The 18,624-nt window shown below is 37.4% G+C and overlaps 1 protein-coding gene across 1 annotated transcript in view; it reads left to right on the top strand.

The window, feature by feature from the left end:
* LOC150109481 (von Willebrand factor D and EGF domain-containing protein-like) overlaps positions 1-18,624 on the top strand; it is a 419,421-nt gene that overhangs the window by 277,326 nt on the left and 123,471 nt on the right. The window contains exons 23-24 of the mRNA XM_090402470.1: positions 7,989-8,126; positions 15,721-15,816. Of these exons, the coding sequence (XP_090258596.1) occupies positions 7,989-8,126; positions 15,721-15,816 (234 nt within the window). The remainder of the gene's footprint in view (positions 1-7,988; positions 8,127-15,720; positions 15,817-18,624) is intronic.

The raw sequence follows: 18,624 nt of genomic DNA, 5'->3' as shown, positions 1-18,624 counted from the left end.
GCTATTGCACAGACATTTTCAGTACAGTAACCACAACTTGAGATGCACTGATTGGCCTGTAATTCCAGACTTTACTCTAGTCACCAACTTTATGAAGGAGAATAATTCTGCCCCTCTTTCCAGTCCTTTGGAAATCCCTCCCCCCACCTTGTGAGATCCAGGTTAAAAAGTACATCGAGGTTGTTGTTAATTTCCTGGAACATTCTCTCAGAACAAGTGGTGATATATTTTTGAACACTACATTAACATCAATATTGATGTTATTATTAACATCAATTAATTATTAACTTATTGCTGATATTTCACTGGTTATCCAGCATCTTCAGAGCACAAAAACAGTTTGTCACAGTATGCAATACAACCACAATCTGATATATTAGTCTTGCATACTGTGACAAACTGTTTTTGTGCTCTGAAGATGCTGGATAGAATACCAGCAAAATATCAGCATTAAGTTAATAAATAGTTATTTTCTCATCAGTCTGTGTTCTAATCTATACTTTTAAAATTAATCAACATGTACAACAAACACATAAGCCTTCCCACACATTATTAACATCAAATTTACTCAGTTCCTCATATACCACCTGTTCACTCACCATCAATCCCTTCTTCACCTTTCTCACTGTATTTAAGTTCTGCATGATGTCACATTCATGAGGATGAAATACCTTTATGAATTGCTCATTTAATATCTCTGCCATATCCTCAGTAATGCTTATTATTCTGCCATTTTCACCAGCCAGTGTCATCCTACCATAACCATTCTTTTTTCTGCTTGCCACATATTGAAAGAATTTCCTGGGATTTTTTTGACACCAACTATTTCTCATTCTGTATTTTTGCTCTCCTTAACAAGTGAGTCACATTTCTTGCCTGCTCTTTTGTACCTCTCATGCAACTAATTATTAGCACTCATGTGCTACCTCCATAAAGCCTTTTTCTTCCAGACTGTATGCCTCCACCCCTTCATTTATCCATTTTGCACTCTTATTTAACTTTCTAATCCTCGGATTATATTCACACTGCCTTTGATTCTCATAGACAGGCTTATACATTGGTTATGCATTTCTAAATCACTTAGGGAATTAAACAACGTAGATCCGAATATAAATTAAATTATACTTTAATAAATATTTCCGTACTTCGAACGATAGCTTCATATCTTCATTCTCAGTTACTGTGTTGTAGTGCCTGCGTGCACGTGCCTTTTTGTAAGTTCCTTTTGAAAATGGCAACGTGACGTTGTCAAAATATTGGAAATATTTATTAAAGTATAATATAAAGTATTCCAATATTTTGACAACGTGACGTTGTCAAAATATTGGAAATATTTATTAAAGTATAATTTAATTTATATTCGGATCTATGTTGTTTAATTCCCTAAGTGATTTAGAAAATCACACTGCCTTTGTCAGATATTTCTGGATTAGGACCAAAGCAGCATTGATTTTTTTTCATCCAGTTCCTTAATCCATATTATAGCTGCAGGCTCTCTTCTGAGATTTCATAATCATGAACCTTATAGTTCGATATATATTCCTTTCTGTTCTATATAATATATATGACTATCTGTTATATTAACTCGGAATTGGGATATGTTCATATTTTTATATACTGACTTAGATCCAAGAGTTAGAACAAACAATTAAATTTATTCGCAACACACACACACATATATATATAATATATATATGTGTGTGTGTGTGTGTGTTTGCTGTTTGGTCCTATAGCCCTGACAGCTTAGTTATACATCTTTCCAACGGTTAATTTTTTCTGCTTATAGAAGCCTTGATTTCATAGTCCCATTTCCATCAGACATATATTAATTACTGAAATCTACAGTATGAACAGGTTATTTTAGACAGATTTCATGGTTTTTATATATATCTACCCTATATATATATATAAAATGATAAGCCTTTTTATGTCACGTCTGTATGTCACATTTTGAAACTCAGGGGTTACCCTGAGTGTCGAGTCATCAGAATTCAAGGAGAACCGGCCTAACAGTCCGGAACTCAGGGGGTTGTGCACCAGGGGGACAGAACCCCCCCCCTTTCGAGTCTTAAAAATTCGAGTCATCAGAATTCAAGGAGAACCGGCCTACCAGTCCGGAGCATGGGGAGATTGGGTGCTGTAGGCATCAGGGGGGGGCTAGCCCCCCTAGTATATTATATATTTATAAACAAGCTGATAAAGCCAATGTGCTATCATAATGAATTAAAAGAATACAGAAAAAAAAAAGCATAATCTTCTAAACATTTTTACTTGACAGATCATAGATCCAGATTCCACTGATACACAAAAGAAAGAAGTTCTCAGATTATTGAAATATTATACCTTGGTGTATCATATTAAAATGTTAAACCACCCCAGATAATAGGCACCAAAAATTAACAAACCTAATTTTGTCCCCATGTCCAGTAGTTGACAGTATAGACAGTGACCTGTTTAAAACTTGCTAAGCATTGCTAGCAAAACCACTTGCTGATCTCCCTTCACATGTAACAACTCTCTTCTGCAGTGGTGGCCGGTGAAAATTTTAAGTGGGGGTGCTGCATATACAAAAAAAAAAAAAAAAATTTTTTTTTTATTAATCAGTAATGAATTTATTAATAAATAAATTTACATATTAAAAATTGCTTTATTAAAAATATTTCATCCTCACCACGAACAAACACCAATAATAAAAGTTTCATATCAATAGCAATGACAAGTGCAAACAAATATCGGCATTAGATCGCAGTGCATTTGTTTCGTGTAATGATAATTGAAAAAATATAATTCTTTTCATATTTTCAACAGTGACATTCATCATAATTCAGCCTTGTATCTATAATAGATAAATAATTATATGTTATTTTAACAAAATAAAATAAGATTTACAAAAACAAAGTTCACCACGAACACGCGCCAATAATAATTGTTTCATATCTCACAGAAATAACGAGCGCAGGCATAAGATACACTGCCCAATCGGCAGTATATCTAATGACGTAACGTGCAACAACAGCAAACAAATATTGGCATTAGATCACAGTGCATTTGTTTCGTGTAACGATAATTGAAAAAATATTATTCTTTTCATATTTTCAACAGTGACACTCGTCATAATTCAGCCTTGTATCTATAATAAATAAATAATTATATGTTATTATAATTACAGCTATTATAGCCTGTTTTTGTTTAGGATTGTCCCTTATTATAAATACATTGGCTATTATTACTCAAAAAAGGGGGTTTATATATTTTAGGGCATTATGAAATTGGAAGACATCTTGGAATCAAAACAAGGTATGTACAAAATTTTTCCACCTCTTTTATTCTGCTATAATTGCCTTCTGTACTCACCCATAATCCTCTAAAATATATATACACCTTTTTTTGAGTAATAATAGCTAATATATTTATAATAAGGGACACTCCTAAACAAAAACAGGCTATAATAGCCGTAATGATAATAATAGTGTTTAAGAGGAGTAGCATGGGAATTTTCCCAGAAACTATACCTAAATTATATGTTATTTTAACAAAATAAAATAAGATTTACAAAAAGTAGTTCACCACGCACACGCACCAATAATAAACGTTTCATATCTCACAGAAATAAGGCACATAAGGATACTAAAAATACACTACCGTTTGAGCAGTTACAGTTGGGAATGACTTAACATTATTATTATTATTATTATTATTCAGGCCTCCAAGGAGTGAAAAGACTCATCGAGGGAGGTCTTTCCTAAGATATAAAGTCTGTCAAGACTCATCGAGGGGAGGTCCCCCCCTGAGAAACACAAAGTCTATCATACCACTCTTTAAACTCACTGACCGTTCTCGCTCCCACCACTCCATCAGGCAATGCATTCCACGCCTCAACCACCCTCCACACAAAGAAACCACTCCTTACCCTCTTGCTCACAGTTTCCTTTCGTAACTTCCAGGGATGGCCTCTTGTCATCACTCCTTCCCGCTGTTCAACCAAGCGAAAGAACTCCCCAGTGTCAACCCTGTAACCACCTCTCAACAGTTTAAAAGTCTCAATCATATCACCTCTCCTTCTTCTATCCACCAAACTCTCCAGTCCACATTCTCTCAGCCGATTCTCATAACTATCCTTGTACAGTCCTGAAACCATCTTTGTCATCTGTCTTTGTATCCTTTCCACAGTTAATTTATCCCCTTCAAATCCTGGGGACCAAATCTGAGAACAATAGTCCAAGTGTGGTCTGATCAGAGACTTGTACAACGGAATGATAACCCTCTTATCTCTGCAGGTCAGTGTCCTTCTCATAATAGCAGCAATCCTTTGTGTTACCTTCACCACCTTTGCAATATGTCCCCTAAACTTCAGGTTTCTATCAATCATCAACCCCAGATCTCGTCTCCCCTACTTCCTCCAGTATAACTCCTCCCATAGAGTATGCAGCATCCCATCGATGTTTCCCAAACCTCAAGACCTTACATTTTGCTGCATTAAACTGACATCCCCATTCATTTGCCCATCTATCTAGCTTATTTAAATCCTCTTGCAGGGCTACCACATCTGCACTATTACTAATAATCCTTCCTAGCTTCGCATCATCCGCAAACAACTGAATATCCCCCTGCAATCCACTGGCTATGTCATTGATATAAAGGTTAAACAATATAGGTCCTAGTACTGAGCCCTGTGGGACCCCACTTGTAACCCTCTGCCTCCTGGAAACTGCTCCACCATACACAACTCTCTGATGCCTATCAGACAGCCAATCCTGAATCCAGTTGACCAATCTGACATCCAGACCCATGTACTGCAACTTAAATATCAGCTTATCATGTGGCACCCTGTCAAATGCCTTCACCAAGTCTAAGAAAATTGCAGTATATGCCTTTCCCTCATCTAATGTTCTTGTAACTTTATTATAAAAGGCTAGCATATTGCTAAAACAAGAGCGTCCTTTCATAAATCCATGTTGATTCTCACAGATAACATTACCCTCATCTGCCCAATGCTGTATACGGTCCCCTCACTACTTTCTCCAAGATCTTAACAACTACTGATGACACACAGACTGGCCTATAATTAGCCACTTCCAGTCTGTTACCACCCTTATGCAATGGCACTATCTTAGCTTCCTTCCATTCCCTGGGCACCTTTGCCAAAGCCAGACTTTCATTGAAAAGCCACGTTAAAGGCACTGTCAATTCCCTAGCACATTCTCTCAAAACTCGTGGTGAAATACCATCCAGTCCCACAACTTTACTGACATCCAGAGTACTCAGTATCTGAAACACACTCTCCTCCTGTACCTCCAGACCTCGAACCAGTCCTATCCCTCTAGCATTAAAACCGACTCCTCTAGGATGAAATACTCCAATAAAGTGTTCATTGAACAATTCCACTATGTCCTCTGCATCAGTCACTCTATTCCCATTTTTATCCCACAATATCATTCTTCCACAGTCATTTCTCCTCCTACTGGCCACATAGCTAAAAAATTCCCTAGGATTTTCTTTGGATCTTAGGGCCAATCTCCTCTCATATTCCAGTTTCGCTTTCCTTACCACACTAGCCACTCTTCTGGCCTGTGTCTTATATTCCTCATGCATCTCATCACCTGTCTCCTTATATCTCTTCCATAGCCTCTTTTTCGCATGCAATTCCTGTTTAATTTTGTTTGTCAACCACTTTACTCCAAATTGCGTCCTCTTCTTCACTCGTGGTATACAACTTACCATTGCTGATAACAAATATTCTTTCACAATTTCCCACGCACTAGTGATATCCCGGCCTTCCAATTCCTCCCTCCATGAAACTTACCGAAGTTGACGTCTAAGACTATTATAATCACCTGCCTTATAATTCCACATAAGTTCCCGTCTCTTTGATACTCCTGCATGTCTATTCATTTTCCAAGTCAACACCATATGGTCACTCTCTCCAACTGGTGGGAGAGACGTCAACTCAGTTATTATCAACTCTTCTGATGCTATAACCAAATCCAAAACTTTTGAACCTCTTGTTCCCTCTGTTACATGTTGCCTAAGACATTTGCCCCTCAAGAATTCTAGAAATTCCATTCCCCTATTGCTACATGCATCTTCCTCTCTCCAATTTATACTACTGAAGTTAAAATCTCCCATAACAATCATTATTCTTGCAATGACAAAAGCAAACAAATATCAGCGTTAGATCGCAGTGCATTTGTTTCATAATCTAAAGCAATTCCAATTATTAACTATTCAATCAATGTCAAAACATAAGCTGTGACCTTTAGCATGTTGTACTGCATTTATATAATGTTGTAAGCATTGTTATTATTTATAAACACAAACAAAATTTAATTTTTTCATTTTTTCCTTGGGGGTGCTAACAGTGTCACAGTGCTTATGTACAGGCCACCACTGCTCTTCTGTGTAAAAATTCAGACTTGATTAGTTTTTATTTTACTCTGTTTATGTACTACTAACAGAGATCCTTGATTTCATAGTTCCATTTCCATCAGACATATATTAATTACTGAAATCTACAGTATGAGCAGGTTATTTTAGACAGAAAGAAAAAATATACAAACAATTTGATGAAACTGAAACTGTTTCCTTCCCCCTTCCCCATTAGCCAATTTCTGTGTGGAACTTAGAGAACAAAATACTCGAACACTGTTGTTGGCTTGATGATATGTTTGCTGTTTGGTCCTATAGCCCAGACATAATTTCTGCTTTCTGTAGGCACCTTAGTTATACATATTTCCAATGGTTAATTTTTTCTGTTTATAGAAGCCTTGATTTCATAATCCCATTTCCATCAGACATATATTAATTACTGAAATCTACAGTATGAGCAGATTATTTTAGGCAAATTTCATAGTCCCATTTCCATCAGACATATTAATTGCTGAAATCTACAGTATTAGGTTATTTTATGAGGTTATGAGTAGGTTATTTTAGACAGAAAGAAAAAAAATATACAACTTGATGAGACTGCAATTGTTTCCTTCCCCCCATTAGCCAGTTTCTGCATAGAGCACTTAGAGTACAAAATACTCAAACACTGGTCTGCTTGATGATGTGTTTGCTATTTGCTCCTATAGCCCAAACACATAATTAGGTACATTTTTAGTACATTGAAACAGTCAACATCCTAAAATATACTTGAGGATAAAAAAGAATTGTATGCTTTCTGTAGACACTTTTGTTACACATCTTTCCAATGGTTACTTTTTTCTATTTATAAAAGCCACCTCAAACACACACACTGGGAGATATTTATACAAACAATCACATCATGTTATGGTATCCTTAAAACATTGATACACAGAGGCTATCTGTTCCAACAAAACTGGTCTTGATGCTGAACTCATCTACCTTTGCCATGCATTTTTAGCCAATAGTTGTAACCCCCATCTTTTCATCTCCCCATTGAGTACACAAAATTTCTGAACTATTCCTATTCCGTACATCTAGGGAACTTCCAAAAAGATAGCCAGAATGCTTAATGAAACACAGTCTCCATACCATATTCAAACCCCACGTATTAGACTAGCAACCCTCATGTAGGAAGTGTTCTGTGTCTTTAATATGGCTTACTTGGGATCGATAGGAATATGTATTAATATTTGCCTTGGAGAATGTTAGAAACACAGTCACTGCTATCAATATTGGCAAGTCAGGACTGGCAAACTATGCTTTGGACAGGTATTTCATCACATAGATTAGAGAGAACCGATAAAAAACTAATGCATGTTTTAACTCGCCAAACAAATTTGATAATGTATTACATTCAGCTCATCCTTTTATTATTTTTTAATGCAAAACATCTTGTAGTTTTCTTTTACAATGGATACATTTTTACATCATCACTGGTTTGAATCTGACACATATTATATGAAATACTGTATAGTACAAAAAATGTTACTGAGTTTTATAAGTCATCATAATAATTGTATATGATATATGTTTATACAATATTATATGAAACTGTGATAACTGAAGCATGCTTTTTGCAGTACCTCACATTTTTCACAATAGTGTGTGTGAATCTGCCAATCTTTGCTTTCCTGGAGTTGAATGCAAAGCATTTGCTAACAGTCACAAGTGTGGAAATTGTCCAGATGGCTACAGAGGAGATGGGGTCACATGTAAAGGTAGGTTAACCTTTATTTTCACCATTACAAATAAAAAGCATGGAGTATGTGCACAGAGTGAACACTGTGTTCCTAAAATGTATTTTTGTGTTGACCTTTGCAATTATTATTATCAGTAACCATAGTATTAAATCTCAATAGGCCTTTAATAACAAGTCTACCTTTCGCTGTGCCTGTCATGCCTTTCCTCAAATTCATTCAACATCAGTATTTATTGTTTCTAGTAGTGTACTTCACTTGCTTACCAATCTCCATACATAATTCTATTCCTTTTAAACTTCAGTGATATCTAACATTTCAACACATCTTTTAAACATCAGTGATCATCTCCTATCCTATCCTAATTTACACTCAAGCATAGACCTATACATTTTACCGTGTAGGCATTTGAAACTGAAATCCTACAGAATAGGTTGGTTACTCCTTATTCCTGGAGGTGTCCTATGCCTGTAGAAGTGTGTATGTTCACGGGACCAATTTGCCTGTTCTGAGGGAACGAAAAACCTGAGTTTCTGGGTGAAAAAACCCCCTATCTCCATATGAGACCAGCTAACTCACTTTTAATCGAGAGACCAGATAAAGGTTCTTCACATCACTTATGGGAATTGAACCCAGGTTTTTCTGACCAAAGGACTTCATCTATACTGACTGAGCTATGGAGGCTCTGTGATCACCTCACTCTTTTTAGTTGTGCATAGTTGTGATATTATTTCAGTTACTTATCTATAATGATATTTCTTTGTTCTTTCCCAAAATTCAGACAATCAAATCTGTGCTTAGTAGTCCAGATTTAATAATGTTTCATATTGAATGCATCTGTATCAATACTATGTTCCTCATTTAGTTGCTGATAGGAGTGCAGATTTAGCATCATCATCATCATCATGATCAATAAACTGCTGCAGAGGGCGTAGTCAAGATATTCAGTGAGCAGTTCATCAGGGTATTTCATACTCATCAGAATGACATGATAAAAAGCTTAAGCTTAGAGGGAATGGAAGAGGATGGACTACTAGCAAACAATCAAGAGGTATATAAGGAATTCAGTAAACTTGGTGTTAATAAGGCACTAGGATTGTGTGCCTTAAGGAAATATTCTGAAGTTAACAGCAGCCTTAGCATATCTGTGTTAACAAGAGTCTTGCAGCAACACAAGTCCCACAGGAGTGGAAAGAGGATAAAATGATTCCTCTTCAGAAAGGTGGTGATAAGGCTGAAGCTTCAATTATAGAATAATCTGTATATCTGGAGTTGTGATTAAGTTGAGAGAGGTTTGTAAGAACCTAGGATACAAGAAGTAGATTGGTAAAAGCAGTATTCTCTGTGATAGTCAGCATTTAATTAAAAGGAGGCCATGTTTAACTCATTTACTTATGTACTACAACAAGGTAACAGAATGCATTGAACAAGGAGATGCACATATATATATATATTATATTATTATATATGATTTGGATTGGCTGTCAGACAGATGTGAACAAGTTATGTATGGAGGTATACTGAAAGAGGAAAGTCATTAGTGGTGTGCCCTGCAGGGTGTTTTGGGATGATTGTTGTTGTTGTTTAACTTGTATATTAATGATAGTGGAATGGATTTGGCTAAAGATATGCAGCTATATGTAAGTAAGAAGAAAGGAGGAAGTGCTTCACTTTTTTTTTTTTTTTTTTTTTGGAACTGCTGAAGGTTATATTCTTTGGGGAAGGCAGAGTTGGGGAGGCTGTTCCAAAGAACAGAAGTAGATAGAATGAAAGCAGAGGCAGAGAAGTTAGTTTGGTAAGTTTCAAGCTAAATGTAAATGAGTGTTAGTTATCCGAAGCTCTGGTTCTTATGATTTTGGAGAAAATTAGAGGAACAATAGTGGCCAATTCAGCAGAGCATGTTGGTGAGAGTATCTGTAGAACAGACATAAGAAAGAAATTAATGCCTATGGGAGGGGGGGGAATGAAGTGGATCTGTGAGAGAGAGAGAAAAAGAGAGAGATCATTGATTAACTGGATTGCCCTCTTCTTGATAGCATTGAGCAATCTCAGAGAGGATTTTGATGCACCACCCCAAATATGTGAGCAATATTCCATTGGTGGGTGGATTTGGGATTTCTATAGAGTTAGCAGCTGTAAAGGTGAAGTGGTGTCTTCAGTGATAAAATACACAGAATTTTTGGTAACTGCAAAAGCTATGGTTGAGATATGTTTGTGCTAGGAAAGGATGGAAGTGTAGGTCAATTCAGGAAGGGAAATCTAGTTGTGCTTAGATATCAGAGTATTACTGAAAGTTAGGGGAAGGGAGCCCGTTCTTTTGAGAAATCACACAGGACTTAGTTTTAGTGACACTGAAGGGTGTCCTTTTCTCATTAAGATCAGAATTCTGATCTCACTAGGAGATCAGAATTCATTGCATCGATCATAGTGGATCTTGAGGGTTCTAGCAACTGTGCACTACAGGGTTTGTCAAGTATTGCAGTATTGAATAGAATTTGAATTCTGTAAGAGTAGGTCATTTATAATAAAGGAGGAACAGAGTGGATGAAAGTACAGAACACTTGGGAACTCTTGCACTGGTGAAGAAGTCTTGGGAGAGGAACCATCTACCATAACTTGTAGTGAAATAACAAGTGAGAAATTTGACAATTCAGTTCCAGAGGGTGGCAGGAAGGAAGACCACAGAATGGCAGTTTGCCAAGTAGGCCTCTTTGCTAAATCTGATCAAATGTTTTAGAAATGGCAAGAGCAACCACAAGTTTCTCTGAATTTTTCTGTGGCTTGTGTTCAGAGGTGGGTAGTTAAGGCTAGAAGACTGGTTGTGGACCAGTAGTTGTGGAATCCACATTGCTGTCACTGATTAGTTGGTAGGTCTCCAAGTGGTGCAGAAGTGGACTGTTGATGAGCTTCTCCATGGTTTTGTAGAGAAGTTCACAGATATTGCAGAATTGGGGAGAATAATGAGTCAAACAGATGTTTCCAAAGTAGGAAAGCTGGTAGTCACATGGACAAACTGGATGTTCAATAAAAAAAAATAATACAAGAACATCAATCTTATATTCTTCACAATAAACCCAATGAGTCTGAATTGACGCAACACGAAATGGAGGCAGACCACAATGTTCTCTGATCTAAAACACGCCTTCTACACAAATGTTGGTATAAATTTGAATGCCTATTTAAAGAAAGTGCTGAGGCCTTAATTCACTGCCCTAACTTGAATCAGAATGACTGCTTATCCTTATCAAAGATATGGGAAAGTTTGATCCAAATAACACATTAAATTTTTTATTTATTTATTTATTTTTATTATCATCATCATCATCATCATCAAATTCCTGCCATGTACCCTCAAGGGGTGTACAGGATATGACAGTACTATATGCGGAGAGCAAGGATTATGAATGATATTCTGGCTGAAATGTGTGAGGAGATGGGAGTACAGTTTGTTAATGTGTGGAATGAGTTTGAGGGACGAAGTGAGCTGTATGGGAGCGATGGACTGCATTTGAGTGGTTATGGTGTGAGTCGCTTGGAGAGACTGCTGCTGGAAGGTAGAGAAGTGAATAGAGAGAATGAATCAGATCAAGAGGGGAGTGATGTGGAAGAGCAGGAGAGTAAGACAGGAGAGATTGAAGGAGTGGAAATGAATGTGGAAGTGAGTGGTATGAGTATAGATAATGAGAGAATGGGTGTGCAAGAGGAGCAGGGAAACGGGGAGGCTCAGGGTGGACAGGGATACACAGCGTGAGAAAGGTGGATGCTCCAAGAGGAGGTGAGAGAATGTGTAGGCAGGAAAGTAATGGGATGATCAGGGATCAAAAGGAAACAGATGGAATTGCAAAGGGTTCTAAAATGAAGAAGCAGAAAGGGAAATGGCCCCAGTCCAGCATGGAGAGATCACATCGAGTGAGTGGTATCAGTGGAACTAGCTGTAGATCCAGAAATGAGTTGTTGTGTTTGTATACCAATGCTAGAAGTATAAGAAACAAGGCGGATGAAATGGTTGCACTAATTGCGTCTGTGCACCCAGAGATTGTCGGAATAAGTGAGACATGGTTAGATGAGGATGACATCCTGACAGGAATAGAGATGGAAAGGTATGATGTGTTTCGTGAGGATAGAAGGGGTAAAAAGGGAGGGGGAGTGCTATTGATGATAGAGAAAGAGTTATGTCCATACAAGGTAGAGATGCAAGGGGGAAATGGGGCCAGTGGTTTTGAGGCAGTATGGTGTGAGATAGAGGTGAATAGAATCAAATACTTGGTGGGATGTTGTTATAGACCTGGTAATGTGGATGGTGGTGATAGTGAAATGTATAGTCAAATAAGCCAAGCAAATAAGAAAAGGGTGATCATTATGGGTGATTTTAATTATGGCAATATAGACTGGAATGAAGAGATAGCAACTGGAAGTAAAGAAAATGAGTTTCTTGAGTTTTTGAGGGATAACTACCTCAGACAGTATGTAACAGAGGGCACAAGAGGATTAAGGGTCTTGGATTTGGTCATCTCATCGGAGGATGTAATTATCAATGAGGTATCAAATCATCCACCAATTGGTGAAAGTGACCATGAGGTGATTACTTGGGTGGTTGCCAGCAGTGCAAGGACCCCTGTGAAAAAAGGGTATATGTGGAACTACAAGGGGGGTGATTATGAAGAGCTCAGGAGACAGCTTGCAGGTGTAGCATGGAATGAGGAGTTAGCTGGAAAAGAGATCAATGCAGCTTGGGGGATTTTCAAAAAATATTTAGTGGATGCAATGTCTAAATGTATACCACGGGTGAGAAGGTTAAATAAGTTAGGTGTGAGATGGATGAATAAAGAGATTAAGCATGCAATACAGAGAAAAAGGGCATTGTGGAGGCAGCATAAGAGAAGTGGAAGTAACCAATTTCATGAGTTCTACAAAGACCAGGCAAGGAGAGTGACTTGGTTGGTGAGAGTAGCTAAAGAGAGGTATGAACAGCAGTTAGCTAATGAAGCTAAAAAGAATCCTAGGGAGTTCTTTCGATATGTAGCCAGCAAAAGAAAGAATGATTATGGAAGGATGACATTGATTGGAGGAAATGGTATAAAGACAGCTGTTGCAGAATGTGTGGTGGAGATACTTAATGAGCAGTTCATAAAGATCTTTCAATCTTGTGAATGTGACTTCATGGAGAGATTAAGAGCAGTTGATGATGGGGAGGAGAGACTGACTGTAAGTGAGCAAGAGGTGTTTGGGGAGTTGAGTAAACTAGATGTAAATAAGGCTGTGGGACTTGATAATATATCACCACGTATTCTGAAGGAATGTGCCAGAGAGTTGACACCTGCCTTGACATATTTTTTTAATACGAGTCTTGCACTTGGTCAAGTCCCTAAAGAGTGGAAGGAGGGCAAGATTGTGCCACTTCATAAAGGAGGTGATCGAACTCAAGCATCAAACTATAGGCCTATCTGTGTGTCGGGTGTTGTGGTTAAGTTGTTGGAGAAGCTTGTGAGAGCTAGAATCCAGAGTTGGGTTGACAACAATGGTATAATCTTTGATGGACAGCATGGATTTGCTAAAGGGAGGTCGTGTTTTAGTAATCTACTTACTTATTACAATAAAGTGACTGCTTCCTTGGACAGAGGAGAAGGATACACAGTAATATACTTGGATTTCGCAAAAGCTTTTGATAGAGTGCCTCATGATAAGTTGACAGTCAAACTAGAGCAGATGGGGTTGGATATTAGATTAGTGCATTGGATTGGAGACTGGCTATCTGATAGGTATCAACAAGTTGTGTATGGGGGTGCAATATCCAGGAAAAGGAAAGTCACTAGTGGAGTGCCTCAGGGATCTGTTTTAGGGCCATTACTATTTAACTTGTATATTAATGATATTGGCGAAGATTTGGATGGAGATATTCAGTTGTTTGCAGATGATGCAAAGTTGGGAAGAACCATAAAGAGTAGTGAAGATGTTGTGGCCTTGCAAGAAGACTTGAATAAATTGAGTCATTGGGCAAGCAAATGGGGGTATGAGTTCAATGTTGCAAAATGTAAGGTTTTAAAATTTGGAAAACAAAGATGGGATGCAGAATTTATGCTTGGTAAGAATATATTGTTGGAAGTAGAGGAAATAAGAGATCTGGGAGTGATAGTGGATAAGGATCTAAAATTTAGGGGTCACATCGCCAAAATTGTGAAGACAACACAAAGACTTCTGGGAATGATGAGGAGGACACTGACGTGTAGAAGTAGGGAGATTCTTGTTCCATTGTATAAGGCTTTGATTAGGCCACACATGGACTATTGCGCCCAGATTTGGTCACCTGGTTTTCAGAAGGATGAGGAGATGTTGGAAAGGGTCCAAAGGCGACTGACTAAGGTAGTTTCTGACCTCTGGAATGTCGAGTATGAGGAAAGATTGAAAAGATGTAATTTGCAGAGACTAGTGGAGAGAAGGAAGAGGGGAGATATGATAGAGACCTACAAGTTGGTAAGGGGTTGCTATAGGATCAATGGTGGAGAAGTTCTACAGCGAATAGTGGGAGATCAGGGGAGAACCTGAGGTCATCCCTGGAAACTGTATAAAGAGGGTGTGAGTAGGGGAGTGAGAGAGAGGTTTTTTTCGTGCAGAGTTGTGAATGATTGGAATGCCTTGCCTGAGAGTGTGGTGTCTGCAAGGAGTTTGAATGTGTTTAAGACCCGGTATGATGAGATGTGTGTGAGATAAAAGGACCTCCTAGATGAGTCTTTGACTCCATGAGGTCTTGTTTAATAATAATAATAATAATAATAATATGAAAAAATTACATCATTACTAACAATAATCATTATTTTTATTATTAAGGCCAAAATGATATTTACAAAGACAGAAGGTACTAAGAAACCATCTGGATACTACATTTGTCTAAATAATCTGTTTAGTATGATATTATAAATTAAGTTTTTGTATGATAATATAAATTATAAATTATTTATGCAATTTATTTTACACTTTTATGATTAACCTTTCTTCAGTGAAAGCATAACGCTATTAGCAATTTAACATCATGTGGCTCGTACTATTTTGAATAAATCAATTGTTTGCATTCTACCTTATAAAAAACTGTTGTTTAAACTACTGATGATAGTTTGTTAATTTCAAACTTTAATATTTGGAAGTATATTTAATAAATAATACTTTTCCTTGTGTATATGTGTAGATAATTTGTACTATGGCACAAGTTTCCCTCAAAACTATGCACTTTCCATTTTTTTGCAACAATAATGCAAAACATAGGTATGCAAAATCTGTATTTACAATGAAGCAAGCAAACTGATCAACTTAAAACTCATCTCATGACAAAATAATATGAGATCACAGGATTCCTCTCAGCTTTGCTCTCCCTCCAGATCAAACATTGTAGCTATATTTACTACATTTTTTTTTTTGTCACTCCTTGTATTTTTCTACAGAAGAAATAAATATATTTGATATTTCTCTACAGAAATATTGAATATATTTGCTTACTAATATTTGATATGTATGAGATATCAAACACATACTAGATTTCAATTCTAAGTTTGATACTACCTTATGCATATTAAATTATTACTATGTCATTAATTAAAATTTAATTTGTATATCTCTGCTTTAGGTGTATGCAGTAAAGGCTGCCACAGGAACCAGTTGTGTGTTGGACCTGAGCAGTGTAGGTGCAGAACAGGATATTCAGGAGCTTTCTGCTTTTTGCGTATGTAATGTGTAATTTGTGTTCTCATTGACATATAGATTCTTCTTCTTATTATTATTATCAGACTTCCATGGAGTCAAAACCTCATTGCAGGAGGTCCACAGCCGCATACAAAAAAGATTATCAAACAGTGTTTTAAACCCATTCCACTTTTTTCTGCATTCACTACATTCTCAGACAACACACTGCACTCGCCAACCACTCCCAATGCAAAAAACCCTCTCACACCCTTGCTTGCACTCTTCTTATTTAGCTTCCTGGTATGGCCTCTTGCTCTCCTCTCTTCTCCATCTTTTCAGTGAAAAATCTTCTATAGTCTAATGGTTACTAGTTGAATGTTGCCAAGTGTAAGGTTTATTATTATTAGTATTATTATTATTATAGTAGTAGTATTAACATCAAATTTCCAATGAGCAAAAGACTCACCGCGGGTGGTCCACACTATCATGCAAAAAGTTCATCAAACCATGCTTTAAACTCATTCACATTCTGCATTTAGCATATTCTTAGGCAACGCATCCTAATTACCAATCATTCTCTATGCAAAGAGCCTTATACAGCTTGCAGGGATGGTCTCTTGTTCTGCCTTTGTCTCCACCTACTCTATGAAAAATCTCCTCCACATTAATTTGGAAACAAGACCTCACCAACTTCAACATCTCCAGTTCACAAGGCTCTGCAAATTGCATTCCTTCAATCTGTCTTCATATCCCACATTTCACAAACCCTACACTGATTTAGGGAATATTTTCTAAATTATAAGATATCATCATCCCCCTTGAAAACCAGGATTCTAGATTTGTGCACAGTAGTCCAATGTGGTCATCAAGGCCTTATGTACAGAAAAGATAATTATTATTATTATTATTATTATTATCCCAAGACCTCATGGAATCAAAGACTCATCTGGGAGGTCCTTTTATCACACACAGCTCATCATACCGAGCCTTAAACACACTCAAACTCCTTGCAGACACCACACTTTCAGGCAAGGCATTCCAATCATTCACAACTTTGCACAAAAAAAACCTGCCTCTCACTCCCCTACTCACACCCTCTTTATACAGTTTCCAGGGATGACTCTGATTTTCCCCGATCTTCCACTATTTTCTGTAGAACTTCTTCAGCATTGATCCTATTACAATATCTATCATATCTCCCCTCTTCCTCCTGTCCACCAGACTCTGCAAATTATATCTTCTCAATCTTTCCTCATACTCGACATTCCAAAGGTTAGAAACTACCTTAGTCAGTCGCCTTTGGACCCTTTCCAACATCTCTTCATCCTTCTGAAAACCAGGTGACCAAATCTGGACACAATAATCCATGTGTGGCCTAATCAAAGCCTTATACAACAGAACAAGAATCTCCCTACTTGTACAAGTCAGTGTCCTCTGCATTATTCCCGGAAGCCTTTGTGTTGTCTTCACAATTTTGGCTATGTATCACTTAAATTTCAGATCCTTATCCACTATCACACCCAGATCTCTTATTTCCTCCAACAATATATCCTCACCAAGCATAAATTCTGCATCCCATCTTTGTTTACCAAATTTTAAAACTTTACATTTTGCAACATTGAACTCACATCCCCATTTCCATGTCCAATCACTCAATTTATTCAAGTCTTGTTGTAAGGCCATAGCATCTTCTCTACTCTTCATGGTTCATCCCAACTTTGCATCATCCACAAACAACTGAATATCTCCATTCAAATCTTCACCAATATCATTAATATACAAGTTAAACAGCAATGGCCCTAAAACAGACCTCTGAGGCACTCCACTAGTGACTTTCCTTTTCCTGGATATCGCTCCCCCATACACAACTTGTTGATACCTTATAGACAGCCAGTCTCCAATCCAATGCACTAATCTAATATCCAACCCCATCTGCTCTAGTTTGGCTGTCCCCTAAAAAAGATAACCTCTTTTCATCTTCATGTCAAGGTCCTCCTGATTATTGCCATAATCCATTGTAATGTTATCACAATTTTAGCAGCGTGACCGCTAAACTTCAAGTGTCTGTCCAACATCACGGTCATCCTCATTATTGCCATAATCCTTGTAATATTATCACAATTTTAGCAGTGTGACCTCTAAACTTCAAGTGTCTGTCCAACATCATTCCCAGATCTCCCATCTCTTCCACCTCCAAAATTTCCCCATTAATTGTATACTCTGCATTCCATCCTTGCTTACCAAATTACCAAACTTTATGTTTTGCAACACTAAACTGAAACTCCACTCACTTGCTCACTCATACAGTCTAATGAGATCCTTCTGTAAGACCACAATATCTGGCCCTGCTCCTCATAGTTCTTCAGAACTTTGCATTATCTGCAAGCATCTGTATATCTCCAGTTAAACCTATCCCAATATCACTAACATGCAAGTTAAACAATAATGACCACCAAAATACAGATTCTTGAGGCACTTTACTGATAGCTTTTGGGATACCACCTCTCTATCCATAACCCTGTAATACCTATCTGATAGCCAGTTATGTATCCAACTCACTAGTATATTACTCAATCCCATCCATTTGAAGTTAGTTACAACCTTGCCATTTGGCAGTCTATCAAAGAATTTGAAAAATCAAAGTATACCATTGTATATAAATCTCCCTTATTCGGTGGATTTGTCATCTTGTTGTAGTACACATAAGCAGATTGCTAAAACTTGACCTCTCCTGAACAAACCCATGCTGACCATCATAAAGAATATTGCTAATTTCAACCCATTTCTGAATCCTAGCCCTCACCAGTCTCACCTTAAATGCAACTTCAGATGCACAGACCATCCTATG

This window comes from Typopeltis vanoorti, chromosome 2 (genome assembly GCF_054136105.1).
Source record: "Typopeltis vanoorti isolate ZY-2024b chromosome 2, IOZ_Tvanoo_1.0, whole genome shotgun sequence".
Taxonomy (NCBI): Eukaryota; Metazoa; Arthropoda; class Arachnida; order Uropygi; family Thelyphonidae; genus Typopeltis; species Typopeltis vanoorti.
The sequence above is the reverse complement of the archived record's forward strand: the minus strand, read 5'-3'. Positions and strand labels throughout refer to the sequence as shown.